The 23,517-nt window shown below is 41.7% G+C and overlaps 1 protein-coding gene across 3 annotated transcripts in view; it reads left to right on the top strand.

Moving 5' to 3' along the window:
* The window catches only part of gpt2 (glutamic pyruvate transaminase (alanine aminotransferase) 2), an 89,636-nt gene that overhangs the window by 63,429 nt on the left and 2,690 nt on the right, over positions 1 to 23,517 (top strand). For all 3 annotated transcript variants that reach the window (XM_063066935.1, XM_063066936.1, XM_063066934.1), the window contains 7 exons: positions 6,099 to 6,207; positions 7,058 to 7,191; positions 7,345 to 7,588; positions 13,387 to 13,466; positions 13,578 to 13,714; positions 17,653 to 17,827; positions 20,471 to 20,626. In XM_063066935.1, the coding sequence (XP_062923005.1) occupies positions 6,099 to 6,207; positions 7,058 to 7,191; positions 7,345 to 7,588; positions 13,387 to 13,466; positions 13,578 to 13,714; positions 17,653 to 17,827; positions 20,471 to 20,626 (1,035 nt within the window). The remainder of the gene's footprint in view (positions 1 to 6,098; positions 6,208 to 7,057; positions 7,192 to 7,344; positions 7,589 to 13,386; positions 13,467 to 13,577; positions 13,715 to 17,652; positions 17,828 to 20,470; positions 20,627 to 23,517) is intronic.

Below are 23,517 nucleotides of genomic sequence, written 5' to 3'. Positions count from 1 at the left end.
TGGAAGCTGTCGGGACAGAAGACACTGCCAGCCTAAGAGGCGGTCAGGTCTGCGAGTGGAAAATTGGCTCTGAAGCAAAGCCAAGGAGACAGACGTCAGGCAGAGCTGTGGTAGTAGGGGACTCCATAGTGAGAGGCCTCCCTGGTGCCAGGATCCGGGACGTCACAGACCAGGTGCAGGGAATCCTCAAGAGTGAAGGTGAACATCCGGAACTGGTGGTGCATGTCGGCACAAATGATGTGGGGAAGAAGAGGAAAGGCATTCTACAGCGTGACTTCAGAGAACTCGGAAGAAGGCTGAAAAGCAGGACTTCCAGGGTGGTTATCCAGTTTGCTTCCAGTTCTTCGTGCTGGAGAGGGCAGGAACAGGGAGATAATGGATCTGAATGTGTGGCTGAGGAACTGGTGCAGGAAGCAAGGGTTTACATTCTTGGACCACTGGGGTATGTTTTGTGGTAAGGATGAATTGTACAAAAGGGATGGGTTGCACCCTAATAAGCAGGGCACCAGCATTCTGGCAGGCAGGTTTGCCTCTGCAACACGGGTGTGTTTAAACTAAGTAGTGGGGGGGAGGGGACGAACTGAAAATATAAGGATGGAGATAAAGGGAAAGTGAGAATAAGAAAAGTTAAGAAAGACAGCAGAATCAACGGAGCAGAAAGCTCAAGAAGGGATTGTACAGTATGGCCAAGTGAAATAGGAATTGATATGGGAGGTGAGGGGAGTAATGAATTAAAAGTATTGTATATGAATGCACGGAGTATAAGAAATAAAGTAGATGAGCTTGAGGCACAGTTGGAAATTGGTAAGTATGATGTTGTGGGAATAACAGAGACATGGCTTCAAGTGGACAGGGCCTAGGAAATGAATATTCAAGGGTATACATCCTATCGAAAGGACAGACTGATGGGCAGAGGGGGTGAGGTGGCTCTGTTAGTGAGGAATGATATTCAGTCCCTTGCGAGGGGGACGTAGAATCAGGAGACGTAGAGTCAGTATGGATAGAACTGAGAAATTCTAAGGGTAGAAAGACCCTAATGGGAGTTATCTGCAGGCCCCCATACAGTAGTCTGGATGTAGGGTGTAAGTTGAATCAAGAGTTAAAATTGGCATGTAGCGAAGGTAATGCTACAGTTGTTATGGGGGATTTCAACATGCAGGTAGACTGGAAGAATCAGGTTGGTACTGGACCCCAAGAAAGGGAGTTTGTAGAGTCCCTCCGAGATGGATCCTTAGAACAGCTGTACTGGAGCCTACCAGAGAGAAGCCAATTCTAGATTTAGTGTTGTGCAATGAACCGGATTTGAACAGGGACCTCGAGGTAAAGGAGCCATTAGGAGGTAGTGACCATAATATAAGTTTTAATCTACAATTTGAGAGGGAGAAGGGAAGATCGGAAGTGTCAGTATTACAGTTGAACAAAGGGGACTATGGACACATGAGGGAGGAGCTGGCCAAAGTTCAATGGAACAATATCCTAGCAAGGATGACAGTAGAACAACAATGGCAGGTATTTCTGGGAATAATGCAGAAGGTGCAGGATCAGTTCAGTCCAAAGAGGAAGAAAGATCCTCAGGGGAGTAAGGGGAGGCTGTGGCTGACAAGGGAAGTAAAGGACAGTATAATGATAAAAAGAAGTATAACATAGCAAAGATGAGTGGGAAGCCAGAGGATTGGAAAACTTTTAAAGAGCAACAGAAGGTAACTAAAAGGTAATACGCGGAGAAAAAATGAGGTACCAAGGTAAACTAGCCAAGAATATAAAGGAGGAAAGTAAAAGCTTCTTTAGGTATGCGACAAGGAAAAAAATAGTTAAGACCAAAATTGGGCCCTTGAAGACAGAAAAGGGTGAATTTATTATGGGAACAAGCAAATGGCAGAGGAGTTGAACAGGTACTTTGGATCTGTCTTCACTAGGGAAGACACAAACAATCTCCCAGATATAATAGTGGCCAAAGGATCTAGGGTAATGGATGAACTGAAGGAAATTTATATTAGGCAGGAAATGGTGTTGGATAGACTGTTGGGTCTGAAGGCTGATACGTCCCTGAGACCTGATGGTCTGCATCCCAGGGTACTTGAGGTGGCTTTAGAAATCGTGGATGCATTGGTAATCATTTTCCAATGTTCTGTAGGTTCAGGATCAGTTCCTGTGGATTGGAGGGTGGCTAATGTTGTCCCACTTTTCAAGAAAGGAGGGAGAGAGAAAACAGGGAGACCGGTTATAGACGGGTTAGCCTGGACGTCAGTGGTGGGAAAGATGCTGGAGTCAATTATAAAAGATGAAATTACAACACATTTGGATGGCAGTAACAGGATAGGTCCGAGTCAGCACGGATTTACGAAGGGGAAATCGAGCTTGACTAATCTTTTGGAATTTTTTGAGGATGTAACTATGAAAATGGACAAGGGAGAGCCAGTGGATGTAGTGTACCTGGACTTTTAGAAAGCCTTTGATAAAGTCCCACATAGGAGATTAGTGGGCAAAATTAGGGCACGTGGTATTGGGGGCAGAGTACTGACGTTTATTGAAAATTGGCTGGCTGACAGGAAACAAGAGTAGCGATTAGTGGGTCCCTTTCGGAATGGTAGGCGGTGACCAGTGGGGTACTGCAGGGTTCAGTGCTGGGACCGCAACTGTTTACAATATACATTAATGATTTAGATGGAGGGATTAAAAGTAACATTAGCAAATTTGCAGATGACACAAAGCTGGATGGCAGTGTGAAATGTGAGGAGGATGTTATGAGAATGCAGGGTGACTTGGACAGGCTGGTTGAGTGGGCGAATGCATGGCAGATGCAGTTTAATATGGATAAATGTTAGGTTATTCACTTTGGTGGTAAGAACAGGAAGGCAGATTATTATCTAAATGGAGTCAAGTTAGGAAAAGGGGAAGTACCACGAGATCTAGGTGTTCTTATACATCAGTCACTGAAAGCAAGCATGCAGGTACAGCAGGCAGTGAAGAAAGCTAATGGCATGCTGGCCTTCATAACAAGGGAAATTGAGTATAAGAGCAAAGAGGTCCTTCTGCAGCTGTACAGGGCCCTGGTGAGACCACACCTGGAGTATTGTGTGCTGTCTTGGTCTCCAAATTTGAGGAAGGATATTCTTGCTATTGAGGGAGTGCAGCGCAGGTTCATAAGGTTAATTCCCGGGATGGCGGGACTGTCATATGTCGAAAGATTGGAGTGACTGGGCTTGTATACACTGGAATTTAGAAGGATGAGAGGGGATCTGATTGAAACATATAAGATTATTAAGGGATTGGACACGCTGGAGGCAGGAAGCATGTTCCGGCTGATGGGTGAGTCCAGAACCAGAGGCCACAGTTTAAGAATAAGGGGTAGGCCATTTAGAACGGAGCTGAGGAAAAACTTTTTCACCCAGAGAGTGGTGGATATGTGGAATGCTCTGCCCCAGAAGGCAGTAGAGGCCAAGTCTCTGGATGTTTTCAAGAAAGAGATGGATAGAGCTCTTAAAGATAGCGGAATCAAAGGTTATGGGGATAAGGCAGGAACTGGATACTGATTGTGGATGATCAGCCATGATCACAGTGAATGGTGGTGCTGGCTCGAAGGGCTGAATGGCCTACTCCTGCACCTATTGTCTATTGTCTATAAATTTCAAGTAGAACTCAATCATATTGTGATCACAGCCTCATAAGGGTGCCTTTACTTTAATCTCCCTAATAAAGTATAAAGTATAGTCGCCTCCAGTTCATTACATAACATCCAATCCAGTACAGCTGTTCACTCTATTGAGATCCATTAACAACCTGATTTTCCCAGTCTACTGTACCTGTTTGCTAAAACCTCCTATGACTACCTTAACAGTGCCCTTTTGATGTGCCTTTTCTAGTACCTAATCTGTAGTACACGTCCCAACTACTGTTTGGAGGCCTGTATGTAACTGTCATTGTTGGGGTTCTTATACCCTTGTAGTTTCTTAACTCAACCCGTAAGGATTCCACATCTTCCAATCCTATGTCACATATTTCTCATGATTTGATGCCATTCTTTACCAGACGAGCCACGCCATGTCACCTCCTCTGCCTACCTTCCTATTCCTCCAATACAGTGTATAGCCTTGGACATTCAGCTCCCAACTACAACCATTCTTCAGCCACGATTCAGTGATGGCCACAGCATCATACCCAACAATCTGTAAAAGTGCAACAAGATCATCCACCTTATTTCTTGTACTCTGTGCATTGAGATACGACATTTTGAGTGCTGTATTTGCTACCCTTTTTGATTCTGCATTCCTACAATTTTGTCCTGTCATCTCTCTGCCCTTCTTGGCAGTCTGACTGCACATTTTCTTTTTTTTAACCATCCATCATACCCTGAGTCTCTTCACTCCAGTTTCCACCCCCCGCCCACAACGCTAACAAACCTGCCTGCGAGAATATTGACCCTCCTCAGGTTCAGGTGCAACTCGTCCCTTTTGGACAGGTTAAACTCCCCCAGAAGAGATCCTAATGATCCAAGAACTTGAAGCCCTGTCCCCTCCACCTGCTTCTCAGCCACACATTTATCTACAAGACCATCCTGTTTCTACCCTCACTGGTGCATGACACAGGGAGCAATCCAGAAATTACTACCCTGGAGGTCCTGTTTCTCAGCTTTCTGCCTAGCTCTGTAAATTCTCTCTTCAGGACCTCTTTGCTTTTCCTTCCTATGTCATTGGTATCAATATGTACCAAGACAACTGGCTGCGCTCCCTCCCCCTCCAAAATGCTGTGGACGCGATCCAAGACGTCCCTTACACTGGCACCTGGGAGGTAACATACCATCCAGGTGTCCTGCTCACATCCACAGAATCTCCTGTCAGTTCCTCTGACTATTGAGTCCCATATCACTACTGCTCCCCTTTACTTTCTCTTTCCCTTCTGCATCACGGACCCATGGTCTGTGCCAGTAACCTCATCTCCATGGCATTCCCCTGGGAGGTCATTCCCCCCCCCCCAACAAAAGTATCCAAAATGGTGTACTTAATATCGAGGGGAATGGCCACAGGAGTGCTCTGCGCTAACTGCCTATTGACCTTCACATTCCTTCTCCTGACAGTCACCCAGCTACCCGCCTCCTGCAACTTAGGGGTGACCACTTCCCTGTAACTCCAGTCGATGATCTCCTCACTCTCCTGAGGGTCATCTAGCAGCTGCTCCAGATCCCTAACACAGTCTTCAAGGAGCTGCGGCTGGATGCACTTCACGCAGACGTAGTTCCCTGGGAGACTCTAGGTCTCCCAGGACTCCAACATCCAGCATGAAGAACACACGACAGCCATTTAAACTACACTAAGTACCTCTGACATTTTTTTTTTAAAAAGGGAAACTTAACAGAAACTTGCCCAGACAACCTACACCAAGGCAATGCTTTCTATGAGCCAAAGTTTGATACTCCCACTCTCACCACTGGCCCACTCCCAACCCTTCTGTGCTTTTATTTACTCCTCTCTATGCTGCTCCTGCCACTGATTGGGCCATCGGAATGACACCGATCACCCACAAAGCTCACCTTTTAAAGAAGCGCTGCCGACCTGTGAGAAGCTTCCTGTCTGTGCTGCTCCCGCCGCTGATTGGGCCGCCAGAATTAATTTAGAGCTATTTCAAAATCTTGTGCATGTTATAAATATAAAACTTGAAAAATAGTTAATTTGTTTTAAAGGATATAAATTTGGTTACAACAGTGCCACTAAACTCAGCTAACAGATAAATTAATGACTGCAATAATCAAAGAGACAAGGGTAACAAATGGGAATAGAAGACCAAGTTTAAGCATGCCAGAAAAAATGTGTTTGATGTTCTGCTTATGTAAAGTTGAAGGAATATCAAAAGCATCATTTTGTCCAACAAAAAAATAACACTGAGGCCTTTGAATGCCACACAGAAATTCTAAATCAGTTTAGTCTTCAGTAAATTATTTTGTAGTTCCTGATAAGTATTCATAAGCAATGACTGAAATGAGTGATTGTTTTGAAACCAGTGATTAGATTTGTAGCTGATTGGTTATTAACATTTTTGGAAGTAGGAAAAATACTAACACAAAATCCATTTGAATGTTCACTTATGTTTCTTTCCCAATTCAGGTTGTTGCTCTTTGTACTTGTCCTGAACTGATTGATAGTCCTGACTTTCCTGCTGATGCAAAAGAGAGAGCCCAACGTATCTTACAGGATTGTGGAGGACATAGTCTAGGTACATCTGCTTATCCCTATTTGTGCTACTGTATTCACATTTAGGCAAGTGTTGTTCAGGAACCTTGAGGTCATCAGTGAATAATGAGTATGAAGATCTATGGCAAATCTGTAGTGGAACTTCGTGTGCTATTAAAGATCCAATTCAGAGTCTAATTTATTCCAAAGATCTATTGATGGAACAAGGAACAATTCTGATAATGGCTGTGTCCGGCTTTCAGTGTATGCTACATGAGTTTGATAAACCAGGAAGCATTTTCCTGAATTATTTTTTATGAGTACTAAACTTCCTCAAATTGTAAACTGGGCAGATACTGGCACACCTTGGATTGTGTGGATGAATAGTTTACCATAGCTATGGTTATCAATTAGAATGAAAGCTAACAGATAAAATGCTAAAACAAGATCAGTGATTTCTGCAGATAATCATCACTCAGCTATAATTTACCTAGACTTTGACAACCTCTCACAAATGAGTGAGCAGCACGTTGGAGTCTACAGCCAACCCATTAATGAATGGACAATTAAACAGATATTTTTTTGAAATTCTGGCCAATTGACAAACAGATCAGAGCTAAGTAAGCACTTGTATTCATATAACATCCTTCGGTTGACCTTTGAAAATGCAGAGAAAAGCAATCAACTAGGATGGTACATTATGTTCCAAAACAAGCTGCTACTGTACATTGTAAGTATCTTAGATGTTATTTGTATTTGATCTGTGGGCACAGGTAGCGAGGGAATAGTCTTGGGGTCTGAGCTTCCTTAAATTTTATCTAATTAAATTTATGATGTAATATTAAACACCAACATTGATCACATGAAATTTTTTTGTAAAAAAATAATTTCAGGTTCCTACAGTGCAAGCCAGGGTCTGAATTGTATAAGACAAGATATTGCAAAATATATAGAGTCAAGAGATGGAGGAGTTCCTGTAGATCCTGATAATATTTACATTACCACTGGAGCAAGTGATGGAATAATGGTATGTATATCAGCGTTTTAATGACCAACTTCTTTATTCACTAAAAGCAACACTAAATTTTTGTAACTAATTTTGGAACTGTTCTTCAAGTAAACTATATATAAATCAGTGTAGTTTTAGATTTTCTGAATTGTATGTCTTTTTTTTTCCCAGTCTGTTTTGAAACTCCTTTTGTCTGGAGAAGGCAGAATGCGAACTGGGGTAATGATTCCAATTCCACAGTATCCCCTGTACTCTGCAGCCATCTCAGAGCTAGGTGCTGCCCAAGTCAACTATTACCTGGATGAAGAAAATAATTGGGCTCTGGATAAAAGTGAATTGAAGCGAAGCTTGAACAAGGCCAAAGAATATTGCTTCCCTAAAGTTCTTTGCATTATTAACCCCGGAAACCCTACTGGTACTTTACTTAACTATTTCAAAAATAAAATGCATGCTTATGTTTGAATACACTTAGATGCTTCACTAATAATGAAGAATGACATTAAAAGAGCCTACTTGTTTTTAAGTTGGTCATATTTTATTCATGGTGTTTGGTCAGTTGTAGCTCCTGTACTTCATGAGAGAAGTCTGTGGGTTGAAGTTCAGTTTCAAAACTGGAGCACCTAATCTAGGAGGTCACTTCTGAGTTGTACCTAGGGTGCTGCAACTCAGCAGTTTGCGCTTTTTAAATGACACTTGAAATAAATATTTATTCAAGCCATTCACATGTACATTTATAAATACATCCCACGTTAATGAGAGACTGTATATAATGATGATGCTGTTTACTTCTAGGACAGAAGAGAGATTTCATCTGGTCTAGTTTAGTGACCATGCTGTTGTGAATGAGATTTATGTAGAGCAGCGTAGTGGTGCAGCCGTTAGTGCTGTTGTCTCACAGCTGCAAGCACTTGGGTTCACTCCTGATTCCTGGTGCAGTTTGCATCTTTCCATGATTGTGTGGATTTCTCCTGGGTGCTCTGCTTCCTCACCTACCCTAAAGGTAGGCTGGTAGGTTAAGTGCTTTACCAGCTGCATCTTGGAATAGATTAATGAGGAAAGGAATCAAAGGAGAGCCAATCCATGTGTGTCTTTAAATTAGGTGTGGTTAATGGCCAGCATGGAGTTGATGTCTCCTCCTGTGTCATTGCAAATACTGGTATTGTTTTATTATTGTCACATGTACCAAAATACAATGAAAAGCTTGTCATAGTGTTTATACAAATCAACTCATTTACACAGTGCATTGAGCTAGAATAAAGGAAAACAATAACAATGCAGAATAAAGTGTAAAAGCTGCTGATAAAGTGCGGTCAGATTAAAAATAAAATAAAGTGCAGAACCATAACTGGGTAGGTTGAGGTAGACACGAGGAAATCTGCAGATGCTGGAAATTCAAGCAACACACATAAAAAACGCTGGTGAATGCAGCAGGCCAGGCAGCATCTCTAGGAAGAAGTACAGTCGACATTTCGGGCCGAGACCCTTCGTCAGGACTAACTGAAAGAAGAGATAGAAAGAGATTTGAAAGTTGGAGGGGGAGGGGGAGATCCAAAATGATAGGAGAAGACAGGAGGGGGAGGGATGGAGCTAAGAGCTGGACAGGTGATTGGCAAAAGGGATACAAAGCTGGAGAAGGGAGAGGATCATGTGATGGGAGGCCTGGGGGAAAGAAAGGGGGAGGGCAGCCCAGAGGATGGGCAAGGACTTATAATGAGAGGGACAGAGGAAGAAAAAGGAAAGAAAAATAAATAAATAAGGGATGGGGTACGAAGGGGAGGTGGGGCATTAACGGAAGTTAGAGAAGTCAATGTTCATGCCATCAGGTTGGAGGCTACCCAGACGGAATATAAGGTGTTGTTCCTCCAACCTGAGTGTGGCTTCATCTTGACAGTAGAGGAGGCCATGGATAGACATATCAGAATGGGAATGGGACGTGGAATTAAAATGTGTGGCCACTGGGAGATCCTGCTTTCTCTGGCGGACAGAGCGTAGGTGTTCAGTGAAACGGTATCCCAGCCTGCGTCAGGTCTCGCCACATCGAGAGCACTGGACGCAGTATATCACCCCAGTCGACTCACAGGTGAAGTGTCGCCTCACCTGGAAGGACTGTCTGGGGCCCTGAATGGTGGTGAGGGAGGAAGTGTAAAGGCATGCGTAGCACTTGTTCCGCTTACAAGGATAAGTGCCAGGAGGGAGATCGGTGGGAAGGGATGGGGGGAACGAATGGACAAGGGAGTCACTTAGGGAGCGATCCCTGGAGAAAGCAGGAGGGGGAGGGAAAGATGTGCTTGGTGGTGGGATCCTGTTAGAGGTGGTGGAAGTTATGGAGAATTATATGTTGAAACGGAGGCTGGTGAGGTGGTAGGTGAGGACAAGGGGAACCCTATTCCTAGTTGGGTGGCAGGAGGATGGGGTGAGAGCAGATGTGCGTGAAATGGGAGAGATGCGATTGAGAGCAGAGTTGATGGTGGAGGAAGGGAAGCTTCTGGACCCTTTCTTGATCTTTCTGTCTCTGGAGACAACTTATCTACTGATGTCTACTATAAGCCTACGGACGCTCACAGCTACCTGGACTATTTCTCTTCCTACCCTGTCTCTTGCAAAAATGCCATCCCCTTCTCGCAATTCCTCTGTCTCTGCTGCATCTGCTCTCAGGATGAGGCTTTTCATTTCAGGACAAAGGAGATGTCCTCCTTTTTTAAAGAAAGGGGCTTCCCTTCCTCCACCATCAACTCTGCTCTCAAATGCATCTCTCACTAGAACTCCTTGCCCATCCTCCGGGCTCCCCTCCCCCTTTCTTTCTCCCTAGGCCTCCCATCCCATGATCCTCTCCCTTCTCTAGCCTCGTGTCCCTTTTGCCAATCAACTTCCCAGCACTTAGCTCCATCCCTCCCCCTCCTGTCTTCTCCTACATTTCGGATCTCCCCCTCCCCCTCCCACCTTCAAATCTCTTTCTATCTCTTCTTTCAGTTAGTCCTGACGAAGGGTCTTGGCCCGAAACGTTGACTGTACCTCTCCCTATAGATGCTGCCTGGCCTGCTGCATTCACCAGCATTTTTTAGATTGAGGTAGAGTCCACTTATCATACAAAAGGTCCATTAAAGAGTCTGATAAGAGTTGAATAGTCTCGGCCCGAAACATCAACTGTTCATTCATTTCCATAGATGTAGCCTGAACTGCGTTCATCCACTATTTTGTGTGTGTTGCTCTAGATGGAAGCTCTCCTTATGCCTGGTGGTGTGTGCCTCAGGATTTGTATCATCTGCCCAGTGAGAAAGGGGAGAAGAGAGGATATTCAGGGTGGGTAGGGTCTTTGATTAAGCTGGCTACTGTACTGAAGCAGTGAGAAGTATAGACAGAGTTCATAGAGAAGAGGATGGTTCCTGTGATATGCTGAGCTGTGTCCAAAAACCTTTTGTTGTTTCTTGTAGTCACATGAAGAGCAGTTGCCATACAAAGCCATTATGCATCCAGGGAATGGTTTCTGTGGTGCATTGATAAAAATTGGCAAGTGCCAATAGGAACATGCCAAATTTCTGAAGCCTGTGGATGTAGAGGTGTTGGTGAGCTTTCTTAGGTGTGGCATAAGACCATAAGACGCAAGAGCAAAATTAGGCCATTCAGCCCACCGAGTCCACTCCATCATTTCATCATGGCTGATCCCGGATCCCATTTAGCCCCGTACACCTGCCCTCTCACCATATCCATGATGCTCCGACCAATCAGGAATCTATCAACTTCCACTTTAAATATACCCACAGACTCGTCCTCCACCACAGTCTGTGGCACAGCATTCGACAGATTCATGACACTGGCTTAAAAAAAAAATTCCTCCTTCCTTCTGTTTGAAAAGGCCACCCCTCAATTTTGAGGCTGTGCCCTCTAGTTCTGGATACCCCCAGCAAGTGAAACATCCTCTCCACATCCACCTTATCTAGTCCTTTCAACATTCGGTAGGCTTCAATGAGATCTCCATGTGTTCTTCTAAATTCCAGTGAGTACAGGCCCAAAGCTGCCAAATGCTCCTCATATGTTAACCCCTTCATTTCCAGAATAATCCTCGTGAACCTCCTCTGGACTCTCTCCCATGATAACACATCCTTTCAGAGATGAGGCCCAAAACTGTTGACAATACTCCAAGTGTGGTTTGACTATTCCCCTTGAAATAAATGCCAACATTGCATTTGCCGCCTTTACCAAAGACTCATCCTGTGAATTGACCACCTGGGAGTCTTGCACGAGGACCTTTAAGTCCCTTAGTACTTCTGATGTTTGAATTTTCTCCCCATTTAGATAATAGTCTACACTATTACTCCTTTTATACCAAAACGCATTATCATACATTTCCCAACACTATATTCCATCTGCCATTTTTTGCCCATTCTTCCAATTTGTGTAAGCCCTGCTGCAATTGCATTGCTTCCTCAGCACTACCTACACCGCCACCCATCTACATATCATCCACAAACTTTGCCACAAAGCCATCATTTCGATTATTTAAATCATTGACAAACAATGTGAAAAGTAGGGGTCCCAATACTGACCCCCTGAGGAACACCACTAGTCACTGGTAGCCGACCAGAAAAGGCCCCTTTTATTCCCACTCACTGCCTCCAGCCTGTCAGCCATTCCTCTACCCATGCTAGTAACTTTCCTGTAACGGCATAGGATTTTATCTTGTTAAGCAACCTCATGTGAGGCCATTTATCAAATGCCTTCTGAAAATCTAAGTAAACGACACCCACTGCTTCTCCTTTGTCCACCCTACTTGTTACTTCCTCAAAGAACTCTAACAGATTTGGCAGGTGAGAATTCCCTTTACAGACACTATGCTGACTTTGACTTAGTTTATCATTAGTCTCCAAGTACCCTGAAACCTTGTCCTTAGTAATGGACTCCAACACTTTTTCAACCACTGAAGTTAGGCTACCTGGCCTATAACTTCCCCTCTTTTGTCTTCCTCCCTTCTTAAAGAGTGGAGTGACATTTCCAATTTTCCAGTCTTCTGGAACCATGCCAGAATTAAATGATTCTTGAAAAATCATGACCAAAGCATCCGTTTTCTCTTCAGCAACCTCTTTCAGGACTTTAGGATGTAGTCCATCTGGTTCAGGTGACTTATCTACCTTAACACCTTTCAGTTTGCATAGCATATTGTTCCTTTGTAATAGCATTGACAATCACTCCTGCTCACGGACCTCTGGTATACAGCTAGTGTATTCCACGGTATAAACTGAAGCAAAGTACTTACTAAGTTCATCTGCCCTTTTGTAATTGACTACAGTTCTGCCTTCAATACTATTATTCCAAGCAAACTCCAGACCCTGAGAGTTAATGGGCTCCCTTTAAATTAGTGGTTGATGCTTTGTTGCCACTCTTATTGAAAATGTTGGTCATGTTTCTGACTGTCTTGTCCTAGCTGTCCTTCCTCCAACAAAAGGTAGGTGTTTATTACAATGTTTGTGACATTGACTGAAGTCTAAAATATGGCAGACAATTTGTGCACAGCAAGGTCTGGTAAAAGACAAGGTAATACTGCTGCAATTTGTTTAGTGATAATGATTTAATGATAAGCATGTTCCAGGCCATAATGATAAGCACTTCTCCAAGCTTATGAGATGACATCCCTTCTAAAAGGCTGCACTTTCAGAAATGTAGTATACCATCAGTAATTCACAGCACCGGTCTAGGTCTGAAGCACTCTGGAATTCTTCGTGAATTTGGAAGAGTGACTCCTAGGATGACCTAATTGATGTTCCCACTCCTCCTTCATCCTCCAACCAATCTGTCATACTTTCTTCCCCCCATTACCAGCATTCCATCCCGCAGTTATCTTACAGTCAGTCTGTCAAATCTGGTTGGAAAACAGAATTGGAAATTGATTGATGTCCTGTTGTTAAATGTAAGCACAACACAGATTTTCTGGATTTAGCCCAGTCCCTGTTCTTACTCCATGTAATTATGCATGTTATTGCACAAAAGTCCATCTAGAGACTTCTATATCAGCCGCTGTAAGTGTTTTAGGGAAGTAAACAAATTCAGAAAACCTCTCCAATTAAATGATCAATTGGCTATTTATACAGTACCGCTGTTTTAAAAATTAGCTGGAGATGGATGGGTGAATTTACCAAAAGGGTGTAAGAAAATTCTGAATTGAAATTGTTCAAAGAAATTTGAATTTTTAAACAACCCTTTTTTTAAATAATCACACAGGCCAAGTACAAAGCAAAAAATGTATTGAGGATGTGATTCGTTTCGCTTATGAAGAAAAACTCTTCCTTCTAGCTGATGAGGTGAGGTTTACTTATGGAAATTAATTAAATGTAGCATAATTTTGAGAGCCTGGCATATTCTCAGTATATTGTTCAACAGTAAAATTGTATGCTTTATTTTCTGTATTTCAGGTTTATCAGGAAAATATATATTCAGAAGAATGTACATTTTACTCATTCAAGAAAGTACTGTATGAGATGGGTGCTGAGTACTTCAACACAGTGGAATTGGCCTCTTTTCATTCCACATCTAAAGGATACACAGGAGAGTAAGTATATCATAAACTGACTTTGAATTTTCAAAACAAACTACAGTGGATTGGGGTTAATTGGGATACATGGGGACCAGTACATTTTGGTGTACTGCCCCGAATAGCTGAAGTTTCATACAAATAGTTAAAAAGGTCTAAAAATTACAAACTACCGTTTAACTGAGTCCCAAATTATGTAATTAAATTAAATACAAAATGAATTAGAACATTACCAATACTTTTACAGTAGTTGAAAACTGTATTACTTCCTAATTGTTTTTGATGGAGGAATTCATCCAGTCTACACTGACTTTTTATTGACTGTAAATGAACAAAACCAGCACAGCCACCTAGTGCAGATAGTGGACAGCCTTCATTGCCTTGCTTCATGAGTAGTGTTGTATTCCAACAAAAAATTTCTGGTTCAAAATGATCAAAAATCACCTTTATGAATATAGAGTAAGGAGTTTGTATGTGCGATTCAGTATAATGTGTTTGGTATATTTCTTTTTCTTGAACTCTGTGTTCTCCTATGTAGAAAATTAATAAAAATATTGAAAAGAAAATTTTAAAAATTGAAAAGAAAAATCACTTCTTCTAGAATTGGTGGTCTTTTGGCCCAAATGGATAACATGAACATATGCAAATTGCACTATTTAAAAACTGTTCACTCCAAGCACGGTGTAGTTTCTAATAGCTACACAAGTGCACATGACTGATGCTAATTAGAAACTCTTCAGCTATAGTCTCCCATTCCAGTTAAGCAGCATAGTATTCCAAATAAAAGGAATTCCATTTATTTAAACAAATTTAGTGGCAAGGCAATCAAGAATAAGGGGGTACAATTTTATGCAATCAGTAGCCACTTTATTACGTACAGCAGTGGAACTCAGTGTGGTCATCTGCTGCTGTAGCCCATCCATTTCAAGGTTCAAAATATTGTATATTCAGAAATGCTGTTCTGCACACCACTGTTTGAATGCGTGGTTATTCGAGCTTCTGTCGCTTCCTGTCAGCTTGAATCAGTCTGTCCATTCTCCTCTGACCTCTCTCATTATCAAAGTATTTTCACCCACAGAGCTACCACTCACTGGATGTATTTTGTTTTCCACATCATTCTCTGTAAACTCGAAAATTGTATGTGAAAATCCCAGGGAATCAGCAGTTTCTGAGATGCTCAGACCACCCCATCTGACACCAGCAATCATTCCATGATCAAAGTCATTTAGATCACATTTCTTCCCCATCCTGATATTTGATCTGAACAGATGAACCTCGACAATATCTGCTTGCTTTTATGCATTGAGTTGCTGCTACATTATTTGACTGATTAGATATTTACATTAGTGAGCAAGTGCCCCTAATAAAGTGGCCACTGAGTGTACATTGAGTTGACAGTCAGTACCCTTTTCCCAGGGCAGAAATGGCTAATACGAGAGGGCATCATTTTAAGGTGATTGGAGGAAAGTGTAGGGAGAATGTCAAATGTTGGTTTTTACACAATTAGTTGTAGGTACATGGAATGCCCTGCCAGGGGTAGTGGTAGAAGCAGATACATTAGGGACTCTTAGGTGGGCACATGGATAAAAGAAAATTGGAGGACTAGGAAGGAGAGAAGCATTAGATTGATCTTGGGCAACACACTTAAAAGTTGCTGGTGAACGCAGCAAGCCAGGCAGCATCTCTAGGAAGAGGTACAGTCGACGTTTCGGGCCGAGACCCTTCGTCAGGACAAACTGAAAGAAGAGCTAGTAAGAGATTTGAAAGTGGGAGGGGGAGGGGGAGGGGGAGATCTAAAATGATAGGAGAAGACAGGAGGGGGAGGGATGGAGCCAAGAGCTGGACAGGTGATTGGCGAAAGGGATATGAGAGGATCATGGGACAGGAGGCCCAGGGAGAAAGAAAAGGGGGGGGGGAACCAGAGGATGGGCAAGGAGTATAGTGAGGGGGACAGAGGGAGAAAAAGAATGTGTGTATATAAATAAATAATGGATGGGGTATGAGGGGGAGGTGGGGCATTAGCGGAAGTTAGAGAAGTCAGTGTTCATGCCATCAGGTTGGAGGCTACCCAGACGGAATATAAGGTGTTGTTCCTCCAACCTGAGTGTGGCTTCATCTTTACAGTAGAGGAGGCCGTGGATAGACATGTCAGAATGGGAATGGGATGTGGAATTAAAATGTGTGGCCACTGGGAGATCCTGCTTTCTCTGGTGGACAGAGTGTAGGTGTTCGTGGTGGGCAACTTTTATGTGTGTTGCTTGAAATTCCAGCATCTGCAGATTTCCTCGTGTTTGCAAGATTGATCTTGGGAGTAGGTTTAAAGGTTGGCACCCCATTATGGGCCAAAGGGCCTGTATTGTGCTATGCTGTACTGTTCCATGTTCTCCCTCTTCCCATTAGGTAGAAGATACAAAAGAACCTACCACCAGACTCAAGCTTCTACCCCACTGTTGTAAGAGGATGGAATGGTGCTCTGGGGTCTTGACTTCACAATTTACTTTATGGCCTTCCACCTTATTGTCTACTTTCGCTACACTTTCTCTGTAACTGTACACTTTATTCTGCACTTCATTATTGCTTTGGCATAAACTATCTCATTGCACTGTTGTAATGAAATGATCTGAATGGACCAAATGAAAAAACAGTTTTTCACTGCGCTTTGGTACAAATGACAATAATAAACCAATTAACGAACTTTTACAATTCTGCTTCATAACAACCGGGCTTTCCCCACCTTGATTTGAACTTTGTCATTAAAATAATTGGCTAGCGTACATATTTAGAGCAAATGTCCTAATTCATTTTCCTAATAATTAGCAAAGATTCTATGGGAAACTAAGAGTAACATATTTGTAGATCCCTTGTACTCACTCATTTATGTTTTGTATAATTCAATAAAAGGGTGTATGGGATGTCAGGGAGGGGTAGCACCTCCAGTGGGGGAACACGTCGCGTCCTTTTCAAGGCGGTTTGTCCACCTTTGGTCCCCACCTGGAGGCTCTCTCCTGTGGCTCCCCGTAGCTGTTTGCATGTGACAAGCGGCCACACCCCAGGCAGTGGCTTCGACAAGCCGGCTAAACCAGGTGAGGGTAGCCGACGGGTCTCAAACACTCGGTGAGATAGGGAGTTGTCTATCCCAGCATGTGAAGACTCCGGCGGATTGAGCGGACGAGACCAATGGAAGGTCCAACGGTCAAGAAGTCGGTCTCTGCAAGTGTTGTGGAACGCGTAGAGCACGACTAGACACAGAAGACGTCCTGGTCATCCACTGCGCCTAGTCCCATCTCCAGCCACCTCGACTCTTGTCTTGCCACTGGATCCAGATGGGAATTGAGAAGAGAAAGTGAGGCTGACGCTGCGCAACTCTCCCTCACTTAAATCCAAATCACACGCTAGTCTCAACACCATCAATCAGTGTCGAAGTCGTCATCGGCAACGATGGACGAACACGAAAAACATGACAATACCTAGGAGTCACTGAACTTACAGGGATATAGACACATTACATTATCCTAATCTTGCCAGACATTTGCATGATACTTAGCCTGTGAAACATAATAAAATGCACAAAAGTGAAAAGTTAATTGATTTGACCCTCCAGAACCCTGAAAATGATGTGACTTTAGTACTCATTCTAACTCAGCATAAACTGATGATTGAATTAGTGGTGTCTGATATCTGACTCACTTTCACGTTGCACCACCAAGCTTTGTTGTTCTTATGAAGAATTTATCTTCTGTTTTGGACTTAAATATTCTTTTTAAAAATATTTTGCCTTCCAAGGTTTTGAAATGTTTGTTGCTGATTTATCCTGAAGATTTGGTATCAAAATATGTTTTACGGTATGACTAATATCATTTGTGTCAAGGAAGTTAATTTTTTGTTTTGTGACTGCTTAGGTGTTTATATTATTTCTCCTTCAAGTAAGCTTCTTACCAAACTTTTTTATTTTTTAGGTGTGGATTTAGAGGTGGCTATTTGGAAGTTATCAACATGGACCCTGAGGTTAAGGCTCATTTTGAAAAACTGCTCTCGGTTCGTCTGTGTGCCCCTGTTCCAGGGCAAGTAGCCATGGATGTTGTGGTAAATCCTCCAAAGCCTGGAGAGGAATCTTACAAGACATTTAAAATGGTTCGTCTGCTTTATGCCTATCCTTGCACTGCCTCTGTTCTTTTCTATTACTAGTCATTTGCTTAGAATAACATGCATTTTTTCTATTTCAAAATGTTGAAGAAATCACTACAAGTTGAAAATGAGAAAATCTGCCAATAAATTTGGACACCTATTAGCTATCATCCTTTAACATAATACTATGCAGGCTTTTATCTATGTTTATCTATGTAATTTTTCAATCACTTAGCAAGATGCAAGTAGATCTTGTTGAATTGGCAGTATTCTTTTAAGGATATGCTCCACGATAAATGAGACTTTACTAGAATCCATAGATCTTAAACAATTTCTAGTCACAATGTGCTTCAGCATCTTAAACTGCAAAGTAGAAAAACAATTATTTCAAGTTTTTCTTTCTTTTCATAAAATTGATTGTTCTGTCAGAAAACTATCCAAAGATGCCAGGGTATGGTAGCATTTTGACTGAGTCAATGCATTATCAGTTAGAATTTTAAGACCATAAGACATAGGAGCAGAATTGGGCCATTTGGCCCATCGAGTGTGCTCCACCATTTCATTGTGGCTGATTTATTATCCTTCACAACCACGTTCTCCTACCTTCTCCCCATAACCTTTGACACCCTACCAGTTATGAACCTAGCAACCTCCGCCTGAAATACTCAATGACTTGGCTTCCACTGTCATCCATTGCAATGAATTCCACAGATTCACCATCCTCTGGCTAAAGAAATTCCTTCTCATCTCTGTTCTAAATGGATGCTCCTCTATTCTGAGGCTGTGCCTTCTGGTCCTGGTCTCATCCACTATAGGAAAATATCCTTTCCACATCCATTCTATTGAAGCCTTTCAATATTGGATAGGTTTCAATGAGATCCCCACTAGTTCTTCTAAACTTCAGTGAGTACAGGCTCAGAGCCATCAAACACTCCTCATATGTTAACTGTTTCATTCCCAAAATCATTCTCATAAACCTCCTACAGACCCTCTCCAACGCCAGCACATCGTTTCTTAGGTAAGGGGCCCAGAGTTACTCAAGTGCAGTCTGACCAATGCATTATGAAACCTCAGCATCACATCCTTGCTCTTGTATTCTAGTCGTCTCGAAATGAATGCCTACATTGCATTTGTCTTCCTTACCACCTATTCGACGTGCAAGGTGGCCTTTAGGGAATCCTGCACAGGGACTTCCAAGTCCCTTTGCATCTCTGACTTTTGAATTTTCTTCCCATTTAAAAAATTATGACTTTATTCCTTCTACCAAATACATGACCATACATTTCCTACTGTATATTCCATCTACCACTTACTTGCATATTCTTCTAACCTAAGTCCTTTTGCAGACTCCCTGCTTCCTCAGCATACCTGCCCCTCCACCTACCTTTGTATCATCTACAAACTTGGTCACAATGCCATCAATTCCATCATCCCAACCATTGACATACAATGTGAAAAGAAGAGGTCCCAATTTCAACCCCTACAGGACACCACTAGTCACCAACAGCCAACTAGAAAAGGGTCCTATTTATTCCCATATTTTGCCTCCTGCCAGTCAGCAAATTTTCTATCCATGCTAGTATCTGTCCTGTAATAGCATGGGCTTTTACCTTGTTTGGCAGCCATGTGCAGTACCTTGTCAAAAGCCTTCTCTTAAAAAAATGCAGTGGTATAGTGGCATCAGCACTGGACTTTGAGGTGAATGGTCCCAGGTTCGAATCTGGCACACTTACACATTATTCATCCATGTTGAGTATCGAGTTGGCAACTCGGCCTTGTCTTAAAAAAAAGGAGAGACAAATGCTAAGGAAACGGCAAAAAATACCACCCAATGCATCACAAAGCATGAAAAGGAACAACAACATAAATCCAAATAAACAGCATCTCTTGACTCTCCTTTGTCTATCCTGCCTGTTACTTCCTCAAAGAATTCCAACAGATATTTGTCAGGCAAGATTTCTCCCACAAGGGAAACCTTGCTTATTTTGGCCTACTTTATCAAGTGCCTCCAAGTACCATAAAACTTCATCCTTTAATAATGGACTCAACGTTTTCCCAAGCACTGAAGTCAGGCAAACTGGTCTATAATTTCCTTTCTTCTGTCTCCCTCCCTTCTTAAAGAGTGGAGTGACATTTGCAATTTTCCAGTCCTCTGGAATTGTTCCAGAATCTAGTGATTTTTGAAAGATGATTACTAATGTCTCCACATTCTCTTCAGCTACCTCTTTCAGAACCCTAGGTTCTTGAGTTAATCAGGGATTTGAATTCTTCTATCACAAGGAAGATGTGTGTGCTCTCCAAGGCATCTGTCAGACAATCTGCACACATTTAGTGCACAAAAAATGAATAATATTTCTTTAGATTAAGCTAATAGATCCATACTAAAATAGCTGCTATAAATATTGGGCAAAATGAACTTCGTATAGGATGTAGAATCTAAGTAATTGATCTGTATAGCTTTTCCTTTAAGTCATAGTCATATTTTATTGATCCCGGGGAAAATTGGTTTTCGAGGGGTATATATTTATATATATTTATTTATTCCCGTTTAATATTTGCAGAGGTCAAGGCTATTCTTTTTGTGTTGATTGAATTAAAATGTAACAACTTACTTCAGCTATTAATTATGTGTATTTGTTTACTACATAGGAGAAGATGATGGTATTGCAAAATCTTGCTGAGAAAGCCAAGCTAACGGAAGAAGTCTTGAATACCATTCCTGGAATGCACTGCAACCCTTTGCAAGGTGCAATGTATGCATTTCCAAGAATTTTTATTCCTGCCAAAGCTATCAGAGAAGCCCAGGTTTGTGATTCTGGCAATAATGTGTAATTACTGTACTTGAATGGCTAAGTGTCTCATATAATTTTGGGGTGGATTATTGCTTTACATTTTTAAAAGGAATATGGTAAAACATGACCTACAGTAGCCCCCACAAGATTACAAATTCCTATCACATTCCGGTATAATTTACAAAGATGAAATTCCATTGACTTTACTGAGCTTTAGAACAGGGTTGAACTTGCAGTCATCCATGCTAAATGCCATTACACTATTTATCAAATATCCTTGTCAAATTATTTACAAGAGAGGTTGAAATCAGTTGCCACAATTATAGATTTGCTGTTTTCAGGAGCTTAGTAATTTGATGTTTCTTCTTTGCTATTACCTGTACATTTATGTCTTTCTTTTCAGCCTTGGCATTCGTTTGTCCCATTTGATAACATGCAAAGTTTCTCTTCACTTTACTGTTGTGGTGCTTCTTATGAAAGAATAAGCATTTAACCTACTGGAAATGATGTTTAATGACAATGCTCATCTGAAGATTGATAAGTTTTGGCAGAAATTTGATCCATTTTTCTTTTAAGAACAAGGGATAAACAAATGCGGCCTTGGATAACCAGGACCATACAAATATCTACAGTATATTAGGCTGCAGTTTGTTGACTACAGCTCAGCATTAACACCATCATTCCTACAGTTCTGATCAAGAAGCTCCAGAACCTGGGCTTATGCACCTCCTTCTGCAGCTGGATCCTTGACTTCCTAACCGGAAGACCACATTCTGTGCAGATTGGAAATAACATCTCCACCTCACTGACAACCAACACTGGCACACCTCAAGGAGGTGAGCTTAGCCCACTGCTCTACTCTCTCTCTATACCCATGACTGTGTGGCTAGACATTGCTGAAATGTCATCTGTAAATTTGCTGACGATACAATCATTGTTGGCAGAATCTCAGATGGTGACAAGATGGCATATAGGAGCGAGATATACCAGCTAGTCACACAGCAGTCCTCACAGAGGGATCAGAAAAGGAGAGAGGGAGCAATTTGAAGTTCCTGTCAATATCTCCAAGGACCTAATCTGAACCCAACATATCGATGCAACAAGAAGACAAGACCAAGGCTATATTTCATTAGGAATTTGAGGAGATTTGGCATGTCATCAAAAACACTCAAATTTCTACAGATGTACTGTGGACAGCATTCTAACTGGTATGGGGGTGGGGGGTGGCTACTGCACATAATCAATATAAGCTGCAGACAGTTCTTAATTTATTGAGCTCCATCAAAGGTACTAGCCTCTGTAGTATCCAGGACATCCTCAAGGAGCGGTGCTTCAAAAAAGTGGTATTCATTATTAAGGACCCCCACCACCCAGGACATTCACTCTTCTCATTGCTACCTTCAGGAAGGAGGTCCAGAATCCTGAAGGCACACACTCAATGATTCAGGAACAGCTTCTACCCCTCTGAATGGACATTGAACACATGAACACTACATTACTACTTTTTTTTTTGCATTACTCACTGTAATACACGTTTCCCTCGCTGTTATCATGGATTGCATTATACTGCTGCTACAAAGTTAACAAATTTCATGACATATACTAGTGACACTAAATCTGATTCTGATAAATTGAGATCAATGAAGAAACAGGCTAAGAGTTTCTAAAGATAAGTAGAAAGAAAATGATTAATTAAAATGAGCATTGCAGACTGAGACGTGAAATTATATTGGGAAATAAGTAAGTAGCAGAGAAAATAAACAGTTATTTCCTATGTTCTGAAGAGAGTACCAAAAAATATCCTCCTAGAACTATTATAAACTACATTTAGAATGAATGAGGAATTGAAAGAAACAGGATTAGTTTAAAAAGAAATAGAATTGGAGAAGTGAACAAGATTGAAAAGCAATTCTATTTCCAGATCTAAGTTCCTGCATTTTAGGAATCTGTAAGTGGTGGATGCAGTGGCTGTCATCTTCCAAAGTTCATTAGACTCTAGAATGGTTCTCTTCGATCAGAAAGTAGCACAGGTAACACCACTAATTAAGAAAGGAGTGTAAGAGAAAGAAAAGGGGCACGGCAACACTTGTAGGGAAATTGCTAGAATCCATTGTTAACCAAATGGTGACACGTCTCTAAGAAAATTATATCAAGACTGGGCAGTCTGGATTTTTGAAAGGAAAAATGTGCGTGACAAATTTGTTAGTGTTTAGAGTTTGGGGCTTGATAACTCTGAGGATGAATCAGCTGGTGTATTTGAACTTTGGGAGAAGTCATGTTATGGTTACCTACAAGAAAATATACAAAATTACACGGTTCAATATTGGGGGTTAATTGGCATTGATTAAGGTAGCAACCAAAAAATAGAGAAAGTGTAAATGAATCATTTTTGGCCGGGGGGTGGGGGAGGGAATGTGGCCAGTGAGATGCCTCACTGACCTGTGTACAATCTGTTTAAGTGATTTCAGTGAAGGAGATTAAAAGCATGATATCAAAGTTAGATGGTAATGTGAGCTGTGAGTAGGATGCATGAAGTTTTAGGAGGGATATGAATTGTGCATCAACAAGGACATGGCATACATTTCGATATATAATGTGGAAAAATGTCAGGTTACTTTGTGTATGGAGAATAGAAAGGGAGGTTTTTTAAATGCTGAGAAGTTGAATGTTGTAGGTGTTCAGAGGCACTGGGATGACCTTGTATGTGAAAGTTAAATGCAGGTATGGCAAGCATTTTGGAAAACAAGTCAGACAATTTTTTTTAATTACAAAAAGATTTGAGTCATAGGTAGAGAGGTATTGCTGCAATTATGAGGCCTATTGAGATAATCTCTATAATATTATATACAGGTCTAGTCTCCCTACTTAAAATGTGATAGTGTTGCGAAGGTTCACCAGACGATT

This window comes from Mobula hypostoma, chromosome 14, assembly GCF_963921235.1.
Source record: "Mobula hypostoma chromosome 14, sMobHyp1.1, whole genome shotgun sequence".
Lineage (NCBI taxonomy): Eukaryota > Metazoa > Chordata > Chondrichthyes > Myliobatiformes > Myliobatidae > Mobula > Mobula hypostoma.
The sequence above is the reverse complement of the archived record's forward strand: the minus strand, read 5'-3'. Positions and strand labels throughout refer to the sequence as shown.